At 48.0% G+C, this 11,191-nt stretch overlaps 1 protein-coding gene across 5 annotated transcripts in view; it reads right to left on the minus strand.

The window, feature by feature from the left end:
- Window positions 1-11,191, minus strand: part of THRA (thyroid hormone receptor alpha) — a 32,117-nt gene that overhangs the window by 7,578 nt on the left and 13,348 nt on the right. The window contains exons 1-5 of one of the 5 annotated variants that reach the window (XM_044674459.1): window positions 6,138-6,254; window positions 4,049-4,054; window positions 3,865-3,926; window positions 3,288-3,388; window positions 2,726-2,873 (exon numbers count right to left, since the gene is read on the minus strand). In XM_044674459.1, the coding sequence (XP_044530394.1) occupies window positions 2,726-2,873; window positions 3,288-3,388; window positions 3,865-3,926; window positions 4,049-4,054; window positions 6,138-6,190 (370 nt within the window). In that variant the 5' untranslated portion in view covers window positions 6,191-6,254. Of the gene's footprint in view, window positions 1-2,725; window positions 2,874-3,287; window positions 3,422-3,861; window positions 3,957-4,048; window positions 4,055-6,137; window positions 6,255-11,191 lie in introns of those variants that run through there. The other 4 variants (XM_044674458.1, XM_044674456.1, XM_044674457.1 and 1 more) reach the window with 4 other exon arrangements.

An 11,191-nucleotide genomic window follows, 5' to 3' on the forward strand; every position in this document is an offset into this window, starting at 1 on the left:
CACAAATCCACCTCATGGGGTTATTACTGATAAAGTGTTTTATAAACCATATACCACTAAAGATATGCAAGCTATTAATTCTGTTCCCTGACCAGTCTCTCATGTTATCTTCTCAGCATATTATATTATACTATGGTGTGGGTTTCTTCCTAATATGGGCTGGAATAGATGGTTGCTGAGGTCTCTTTTATCTCTAGATTCTGTGATAATCTTCCCCATATTACAGAATGGAAAACTGGGACTTAGAAAGTTTTGCTTAAAGTGACAAAGCTCTTTTGGAAAGGTGCTTGGGACTTGCTCACTTCTTTTACTTTCTCCATTTCTTAACACTTGGGAGCCTTAAACACAAAGACCCTATAAATGTCATTCTTTTCAATCAGTGAGAAATAGCTAATGAGCCCTAGTGGCCAGCTATTGGAAGTCTCTCCCAATCCTCAGCCAGGAATGAGATATCCCTCCTGGTAACCAGTGGATGTAGCTTTAGTTGGGTGAACAGCACTGAGCTGGGAGTCTGCATCTTCTCCCTCTTTATCCCATCTCTCCCTAGGGCTCTATGATCCATGGCCTTTACATTCTGGAGGGCAGAAGAGGCAACAGGGGCTGTACCTGGGGGAAACCTGTCCTGTTTGCCTTTTTTAAGAGAGAAGAGGTGGCAGGAGGGGCTTAAAACCTCTAGTGGGAGGTCCTAGGTTCAAATCTGTTCTCAGATACTTCCCAGCTGTGTGACCTTGTCACTTAGCCCCCCACTGCTTAGCCCTTACCATTCTTCTGCCTTGGAACCAATATACAGTATTGAATCTAAGATAAAAGGTAAGGGTTTAAAAAAAGGAAAAAAAAGAGTCTCTAGGCCCTGTTCACCTTTTTCTGAAGGAGTCTCTTTAGTGAGTGCCCCCTTTGAATGAAGATGGAGATACTAGGAAGAGAACAAGGTGAAGAATCTACATTTCAAATCCCCATCAGCATTTGACTTTGTAGGTCTCCTTTGCATTAACTTGCTCAAGTCACTCAGTTTGTTTCCTCATCTGTAAAGTGTGGATGATAACATCCACCTCACTGGGTTGTTACGAGGCTCAAAGGACATCTATAAAGTTTTGCAAACTTTAAAGCACCATGTAAAGGTGAGTTATGACCACTGGTGAGGTCACATTTATCTTTTTAGCCCTGCTTGATCCAGCTTGATAGCAGCTTGGCATGATGGATGTAGAGCTGACCTCAGAGGGAGGAAAGTCCTAGTTGAGGTCCCACCTCTGACACCCAGCAGCCAACCTCAGGGTGCCCCAAATAGCTCTCAAGGGTGAGTTGCAGGGGAGATGCTGCCCAGCATCTGCAGGGAAGCTTTCTCAGCCAGGAGCAGAGGATAGCAGTGAAATCCCAGGCCCAGGCCCCATATTCTCACTTAGTGTCCCAGTCCTGAGTTTATATCCTCCCCTCCATCAGATCCTGAGCCCTTGAGAGCAGAGGGGATCTGTGTCCTCTCTATTTTGAGAGGCAGCTTGGCAGAAAGAATGCTGGGAGGGGGCAGCTGGGTAGCTCAGTGGATTGAGAGCCAGGCCTAGAGATGGGAGGTCCTAGGTTCAGATCTGGCCTCAGAAACTTCCCAGCTGTGTGACCCTGGGCAAGTCACTTGACTCCCATTACCTACCCTTACCACTTCTGCCTTGGAGTCAATACATAGTATTGACTCCAAGATGGAAGGAGAGGGTTTAAAAAAAAAAAAGAAAGAAAGAATGCTGGGCTTTGTGTCATGAGACCAGGTTCAAATGCTACCCAAACCCACAAAACATGGGGGACAAGGAGCAAATTACTAAAACTCTCAGGACTTTAGTATCTTCATCTAGACCAGTGGTTCCCAAACTTTTTTGGCCTACTGCCCCCTTTCCAGAAAAAATATTACTTAGCGCTCTGGAAATTAATTTTTTAAAATTTTAATAGGAAAGATAAATGCACCTGTAGCCATCACCACTCCCCTGGATCACTGCAGCACCCACCAGGGGTGGTGGCACCCACTTTGGGAATCACTGATCTAGACAATGAGGAAAGTAACCCTTCATAGGGTTATTTGTGGGGAAAAGTACTTAAAACTTTTAAAGGGCTCTATGATGTGAGTTTTTATCTTTTTAGCCCTGCTTGATCCAGGGCCTACATGTATACAGACATTTATTTATTTATTTTTGCTTATTTATTTATTTACAGCCCTTTCTCTTAGTGGTAATTTTAAGTCAGAAAAGCAGCAAGGGCTAGGCATTTGGGGTTAAGTGACTTGCCAGGGTCACACAACTAGGAAATGTCTAAGACCAGATTTTAAAGGCCATTTTCTTATTGTTTATTACCTCTAGGATTAAATACAATGAATCTGTTTTGACATTCAGAGCTTTGACTCTTCCAACCTCCCACTTCTCTCTATAGATTAATCCCTTGTGTTCACTCTATCATCTAGCCATACTGGCTATAATACAGACTGCTTCATCTCTTTTCACCAAATCTTTTTTTTCTGACTATCTTCCAGTAAGTCAAGATTTGAACCCAGTACCTCCTGTCTCCAGGCCTGGTGCTCTATCTGCTAGTTGCCCCCAAAACAGAGACATTTAATAAGAAACACAATTGTTGAACCAACTGTATGGGTAGTTATGCCAAGGGTGGGGTGAAATCCTAGAAGACATGTCCTTTGACCCTAGGACTCTTCTTTCTGCCCTGACCATGCTTCCCCAGTTTTGTGTACTCTTACAGTCCATGGCCATGCCCACGGAGATGCATTTCTTAAAGCGACATAGCTGGCACTGGTTTCGGGTGATCTTGTCAATGATGCAACAGCCATCATATTTGCAGGAGTAAGTGGGATGAAGGTTTTTCTGGATCGTGCGCCGGAAGAAGCCCTAGGAGATGGGGGCAGATAAAGGACCAGCTTCTAGATTCCTGCCCCTCCAACCCACCAGACATTTGAACCAAAAAGCCTGAAAGGAAGAGATAGATTAGAGAGGACATCTCACCACAACCTGCAGGGCTAAGATCTTGGAGAAGTCTACGGGTTTTAATAACTTGTGGACTGTGGACTATGTACACAGGAAGACATAATTGAATAGGTTTGAAAGGTCAACAACTGGGAGGAGATGGCATGGATATAATGAAAGAAGCTGGGGATAACTGAGAGGAAGGTGAGGGTAAGGAGTCCTTCAATGGGTGCCTAGAAAAGAGGGGAGAAGATAATGGTGTCTAGTAGGACAGGTTCGGGGAGAGGGCCATATGAAAAGAGGCCCAAGTGGAGGAGGGAATAGCATGGGAGTCCGTACCTTGCAGCCTTCACAAGTGATGCATCGGTAATGATAACCTGTGGCCTTGTCTCCACACACGACACACTGCTCATCTTTGTCCAGGTAACTAGGGATGTACCCTGGAGTACAGGGAGGCAGGGAGACACAGCTGTAGGAGTCAGGTAGAGCCTCAAGGCCAAAGCTACTGTCCCTCATCCATATCTCAGCACTTCCTTGTCAGCTTGGTACCATCTCCCATCTCAGTTCTGAGCTATTCCTTTTATCTAGTTCACAGAGTAATGGGTGAAGATATATGATGGAATACTTAATGTCAACATAACATTAGAAATGTGATACTGGGTCAGTTCCATAGTCTATCCAACCCAGGACCAACTGGGATATGAATTAAAAAGCAAACAATTATCCTCTCTGACTCAAGCCTCAAAGGTCAAGAATATGTCCCCTATACACTCTTATTTCCTTTAGGAGCTCATAAAAGAGCTCTAACCCTTCTCACAGGGTACCCGAGTTGACAGTTGCCCAGGCACCAGAATAATCCTGGAACAGCCTAGGGGAGCCAAAGTGGGAAGGGAGGGAGGTAGGGAGTCCAGCTCACCTGACATGCTGGTTTTCAGGGAACATTGGCTGGTCTTTCTTTTCCGCTTGCCATCCAGTGACCTGGTTGAAGGATGCGGGAAGGCATTTGAACTTTCCCCTGGTTGGTCCTTGGTGAAACTCTACTCATAGTAGCAGGGTATCTGGACCCACCAGCCTAGTCCCAACTACCTCCCGTCTCCTACCGAGCTCTACCAGTCTCTGTGGTCAGCTGACCAGGCTGGGAAAGGTCCTGCTGAGAAGTTCAGGGCTGGGAGATAAGGAGTTTGGTTGGGCACCGGCTAGAGTCCCAGTACATATATACACATCTGGCTGACAACCCCTGCAACCTATCCATTCTCCAGAACTCCTAATGATAGCACATCCACATAGCCTTTAGTATATGCCCAGGGGTTACATGACTCTTAGGGTGAACACATACACACAGAGGGCACAAGCTTAGGGACACATGCACCTAGGATACAGAACTTCCAAGGCACATGCATACTGTCATGCAAAAACATACTAAGCAACTTTTAGAACAAACGGGCATGTCCCAGAGCCTCTAGGAGACACACATATTATATAACCCTTAGTATATGCACACATATTGCATAATCCCCACCACACACACTTTATATAACCCTCTATATGCATCCTGGGGTTGTATAACTTCCCTCCCCCCCCCCCGTGGCTGACATATTCCCAAGCCCCTCTTTACAGAGCGGGAGCCTCAAACTGAGATATGCTTTAGGAATCTCTCACTGGGATTCCCGAATGGCTCAGTGTCTGGTTCCTAAATGGCAGGAGGGGGAGGCATTCTGGCCTAGGTGCTATTGGGTTCATTTCCCTGAAAATATCTGACTTGGAATATCTAACTTCAGACAATTCCAGGAATGGCCACAAGATGGCGAAAAGACCTGGGGGAGGGGTTAGGGGAGGGGGTGACAGCAGTGGAGACCCTAGGGGGGTGTGGGTTGGGTAGGGAGGATACAGGAGGATGGGAAGTGCTCTAGCATCTACTGTAGAATCCTCAACAGTCCCAGCCTGATCCCTGTCCCCTCTGTTCCCTGGCACAGGTAAGCTTCCCAAAACGTTCAGCACATCCTTGATTGTGCCCTGGAAGAACCAGGGATGGCAATGAACAGGCACCCATGGCCCCGGTGTCATCAGGACAGAGTGCATATAACAAACTTCCAGAGGGGGAAGAGATATGGAAAGGTCCATAGCCTTCGTGGGGACACGGACAGGAAGCTTTCACACACTCCCAGAAAACCCACTCCCACCCAGGCCAGAATTCTGGGGCTTCCTTCATCTCTGCCTCTTCCCTTGGGACCCTGTGGTGGCCCTGTCCCCCCTCACCAGTTTGCTGAGCCAGGCTGGGCTTCAAGCCTCTTGGCATAGCTCCCATCTCCTTGGCAACAGCCACACCGATCCTCGGAGCACCCTCTCCCCCCTCCCCAGCCACGAGCACAGGCTGTACCCAGCACTCTAGGCCCCATGCCAATTGGGACAGGGCGCTGTGCCACATGGAGACAATCAGGGTGGGCAACGACACCCTCTCCCTCTCCCCTAAATTCTTCTCGCATTGAGTAAAAACAGCATCTCCTCCTCCACACAGAGATACTCAAATGGCTACCTTTCCATCGATGTACATCGAATCTTAGGGGCTGACATCTATTCCTACTTCCTGGGAGAAACCCCAAGGGATTCCCTTCTCCCTTCCCCTTATAAGAACATGGAAGAGCTCAGGGGAGCCAACATGCTCTAAACATGTATATGCAGAGAAACCACCTGTCCATGGGCACATGTACCCTGGAAACATTATATGCCCACCTGCTTGCCAATCTCCCCACCCCCAACCCCTCTGCCACATACCATTGCCTCCTGCCAGAACCTAACTACCTGCTCTACTAGGGAATTTGGAGGTAACCGTATCTCCTCCAAGAGAAACACAGGGCTGTCTGGGGAATAGTGTTCAGTCCACTGCATGGCCGCCATAACTACCCTTAGAGAAACATGGGATAGTGGGAAAAGCTCTGCATCTGAAATCAGAGGACCTGGGTTCAAATCTCAGCCTTGCTATTCTACACATGGGACTATAGACAAGCCACAACTTTTGTAAGCCTTGCTTTTTTCATTTGTAAAATGAGAGGGATTAGACTCTACAACTCCATCCATCTTTCAATCTATGATCTTAGGATAAAAGGAGCAAGCTTGAATTTTACACCATCAATTTAGCCAGGTGATGCCCATGGCTGGGGGTTAGCACTACAGGCCTATCATGCTCATTACCTGTTCTCCTCTGGGTCAGACCCACAATCCAGTTTGCTTGGCTTCTGTTCCATTCACTGCAATTCCATCCAGGATTGCCCCCCTCCCCCAGCACTCCAACAGACTGAAGTAGGCACAGCGACCTCCTGCAGGCAGAGCCACAAGCCTCCCCCCCACCACCCGGGCTCTAGGGTACAGCGCCCATAGTGCCTGGCCTTAGTGTTTGGCCTTCCATGCCATGCCCCACGCCCCACAGGGGGCGGGTGGCAGGGGGGGGCCAGGGAGTAGTGTGGTAGAAGGGCTGGGGATGTAAGCTGGCTCTTGGGGAGAGTCCTGAGATGGGGAGGAGGGGGGAGCAGCTGTAGAGTCTTGTCCTGAGGGCCCTGAGGAAAGAAGAGAGAGCAAGGATTGAGACAGGTGCTCATGGGAGTGGAGAGGAGGTAGGGGCTTATTCTGGACTGACATTATGGATACCTGAAGCCCATTATGAAACTGGTGGCGATGTCAAAGGAAAGCCGATGCTCTGAGGACAAGGGGAGACATCTGTGCTCTCCCTTCCTCTACTGCCCATCCCCCTAGTCAGTGTGAAGGAGATCTGACACTGTCAGGGAAGTGGGACAACTACTCCACCTCCAGCCCAATCTCCCTAAACATTCATCAAGGCTCATTATGGATAAGAGACATTATATATAACCAAAAAGAAAAGGGATGAAGTGACAAGGTTAACAGGATTTTTGGCATTTTCTACTACTGCCACCAGAAACAAGTACAACTCTTAGGAAGAGCTAGTGGAGAAGGGAGTAGAGATCGGCACTTGGCATAAGGAAGACCTGAGTTCAAATTTAGCCCTGTGATCCTGGGCAAGTCACTTAGCTGTTTTCTGCCTTAGTTTCCTCATCTGTAAAACGGGGATAACCTCCCAGGGTTGTTATGAGGATCAAATGAGATAATATTTAAAGTACCTGAGATAAAGATATAAATACTAGATATGATTATGAGAAGGAGGAGAAGGAGGAAGAAGAAGAGATGTAAACAGAGAGTTCTCTATCCATGATCAATTTAACTTCACTAGGTACACACACTGTTAGGGAAGTGAGACACTGGCAATTTATGAGGTAGGTTATATTATTTATCTCCATTTTAAAGATGAGATACTTAAGTAAGTGCTTAAGATTTGAACTTAGTTCCTTCTGACTCCAACTCTGGTGCTCTATCCTCCAATGGACAATGGTGTCAAATTTGAATCAAAAGGTTACCGTAGGCACCTAAGTGGTGTTAACAAGCTCCCCAAACAAGATGCTGCCAGCCAGAACTAGGTTAAAATGCATGGGAAAGGGAGCTGCTAGGTGGCTCATTGGATTGAGAGCCAGGCCTAGAGATAGGAAGTCCTAGATTCAAATCTGCTCAGCTATATTCTTAGCTGTGTGACCCTGGGCAAGTCACTTAACCTCTCCATTTTCTATCCCTTACTACTCTTCTGCCTTGGAAGCAATACATAATATTGGGGAAGGTAAGGTTTTTTTGAGTCTGTTTTTTTTTTTTAGAACCCATACCTTCTGTCTTGGAATCAATACTGTGTATTGGCTCCAAGGCATTAGAGTGGTAAGGGCTAGGCAATGGGGGTCAAGTGACCTGCCCAGGGTCACACAGCTGCGAAGTGTCTGAGGCCAAATTTGAACCCAGAACCTCCCATCTCTGGGCCTGGCTCTCAATCCTCTGAGCCATCAGCTGCCTCCCTTGTTTTTTTTTTTTTTTTTTTTCCTAAGGTAACAGTTTTTTTCCAAAAAAATGTAACTGGGAAATCTTTAACAAACAAAAACATAGACAATGTTAATATGTCGTTCTCTACATTAATATGCTGCCCCCAGGAATCCTAAGGGCCAATTGTTTGGCATTAATTTGTTTCATGACTTAAACAGTTACTTAAGTATCATATACTTAAATATCGCTTCCTTCTGCCTCAGTTTCCACACCTGTGAAATAGAGATAAAGAATGTAAGCTTTCTAGAGTCGTCATGAAGACCAAATAACATTGTAAAGAGCTTTGTAAATCTCAGGCTAGCTCTTTCAATTATTAGTGTTAAATGCTGGAATAAGCTGCTCCCTGCCCTGAAGGAGCTTGCCTTCTACCTCAGAGAGAAGATACAACTTGTTCACAGAGAAGTAAATGTATCCAGCTCACCATGCTGATGTTCTTCTTTCTCCCTACTCCCAACTTGCTATGGCTCTTGCTCAATGACCTGGGAGACCTCATCCTACGAAGATTCCTGCTGTAGCTACCCTAAGCTAATAGGGCTGAGTCATACTCCGGCTCCCCAGAGGAGCTGGGGGAAAAGAAGACAGGGATGAGGCTGTCCTGGACCATCCATCTTCTTGGCACTGTCACCCCGATGTCACAGCACAGGTATAGTGCTAGAGAGTGCAGGCTGGGTGCAGGCAGATGTATGTGTCTGTGTGTGTGCGCGTGCGCACCTATGTGTGCGTATGTGTCAATCCATAACTATGTGTATGGGGAGGAGAGAGGGCAGAAGGTTATGTGGCTTCTGCACCACAGACCTCGCCCTTGGGCCCCCAAGCCCCACCCCTGGGGAGCTGATAAGAGACTGGGGGGAGAGATAAGAAAAAGAGTCTGGGCATGGGGCAAGAGGCCTGGAACACAGAAGCAGGGTCCCTGGACCTTGACTCAGAGTTGGATGGGGATGGGGAGAGAGGGGTTGCCCGTTCGGCTACAGATATCTTTGGGGGGTAGGGTTGGCGGGAGACTGGGGGGCCCAATAGGGGGCTGGGGGGCCAGGCAGGGAGTCTCAGGCTGGGAGCCATCAGGAAAGTAGGTCAAGTTTTTCTTGGCTGCTGGAGAAATTCCTGTTATAAATTTATAATGGTGCAGCCAGCCCTGAGGGGTGGGGGGTTGGGGGAGGGGGAAAGGGGGGGTTTGAAGGTTGAGGACAGTGGCCTCCTTACCCCCTCCTAGTAGTAGAGTGGTGGTAGAGGAGGAGCTACTCTCTAGACTCAATGGGGTGGGGTTGGGTGGGGATGGTTGGGGAGAAGAAGGGGGCTGGACAGTGAGGGGAATATTTGGTATCTTTCTGGCCCTCTTGTCTTGATGCTGAGCTCAGGCTCTTTGGTGTCTCTCTCTCTGTCTCAGTCTCCCTGTCTCCCTCCAGGCCATGCCTTGGTGCTTGGCACACCCTGGCTGCGGGCACTGCCCCCGCCCGTCTCCTGCCTGCCTGGCACACTGCCACCACTTGTTTACAGAAGCTGGAAAAATCCACTCACCAGCAGGAGGCCTGAGCACCCCTGGGGAAAGGAGGAGGGCCTGCACAGGAGTGGGCATGATGAGAGAGACAGCCCTGCAGAGGGGGCCTAGATACAGTCCTAGGTCCCAGGAAACTGGTTTGTAGAGCTAGAGTTGTAGTATCAGTCCCTACTAGCTTTGGCAACCCTCGTCCAGGCCCCTGTGCCCCAACTCAGATTTCAAATGGACAGCCACCACTCCTGGAACCCCTGACTATTCCCAGGGAGTACAGGTCTGGGCATGATATCAAAAGTAGCCACCATGTTTAAGACACCAGTCCCACCTAAGCCCTGACTTAAAATGGACACGGATAATAGTGAGGGGTAAAACACATGCCCCTGAGAGGAAGAGCACCTACATGCAGCCGAATGATTGATGCCCAAGGTGTCACAAACACGTGGTCCTCCATTCATAAGCCTTGTCTACTTCAACCTCCCTTGCCAGGGGAAAGAGGTGCCTTGCCCACAGATTGGATATCCAGGCCTAGATCCCAGCACAAAGTTGGTGCTGATAATAACAGTAATAATTAACATTTCTATAGGACTTCAATCTCTGCAAAGCACCTTGCATAGAGAACCACAACATTTGGATCCTAACAGCTCTGTGAGGTGGATATTATCCTTATTTTGTTTATTTATTTTTTAAAAAAATTCTTTCTTTTTCTGTCTTAGTAACAATTCTAAGAGAGAAGGGGAAGGGCAAGCCAAATGGAAGTTAAGTGACTTGTTCAGGGTCACACAGCTAGGAAATATCAGACCAAATTTGAACCTAGGTCTTTCCCAACTTCAGGCCTGGTGCTCTCTCCACTGTACCACCTAACTGTCCCTTATTATCCTCATTTTAAAGATCTGGAAATGGGATCAGAGAGGTTAAAGGATTTAGGATTTGAACCCAGGTCTTCCTGACTCTAGTAGTCCATTCAGTCTGTGACACTGTCTATCTTTTGTGTTTTAGTTTTGCTTTTTGTTGTTGTTGTCATGGGGAGATAGGAGGAAAGAACATTTCTCCTTCTTTGAGGCCATACCTAAGTTGCTTAGGCAAAAGAATGGTCAAGCAGAGGGGAGGGCCCAGTCAGATAGGAACTGCTGCCCTTCTCATCCATTCCCAGGACTCACAACTTTAACCAGACACACCTGCATACGTTCACGTAGGTGTCTAAATGTGGTGGCGGCATGGGGGTGGAGAGCTCCGGCCAAGGAGAACTGGAGGGCCAATGCCCAGCCTGAGAGGTGCCTTTCTTCTCATCCTCTTCCCGCTAGGCCAGTATGCTAAGTTTAATTCTCAAAGCTTCTTCCCGAAAGGGTAATAAAAAACACATTGGGCTTTTCATTCTCAACTCAGAGCAACTAGAATGACAGACTGAGAGACAGCAAGGGCCCACCTGTCAGTTGACATCACTCTCCACCCCTCCCCCTATAGAACTGTTGGGGGTGGCAATGTGGGCACTGTGCCCATGGAGAAGGAAGCATTTCATTAAGTCTGAGTGCCTTGGTAATGGGGGGAGGGGGGAGACATGAGGCCAATGCGGCATCCTTGGGCATTGTTCCAACCTTCCACTGCCAACCAGCCCCCATTTCCCTGTTGTCCTGCAGTCTGGTCCTAAGCAACTTGAGGGTGAGCAGCCTCCTTGCCACTGGGGAGCTCCGAGGACTAGGAGAAAATGTATACATCCTCGCTCCTACCCCTTCCCTCAGAACCTAAACTGCATCGGAACTCCTACACCATATCCGTACACCCACGCACCCACCCCCTACCTCTCTGGTGTCTGTTCTTGGCTTGG

Source organism: Gracilinanus agilis, chromosome 4 (genome assembly GCF_016433145.1).
Source record: "Gracilinanus agilis isolate LMUSP501 chromosome 4, AgileGrace, whole genome shotgun sequence".
In the NCBI taxonomy this organism is placed as follows: Eukaryota; Metazoa; Chordata; class Mammalia; order Didelphimorphia; family Didelphidae; genus Gracilinanus; species Gracilinanus agilis.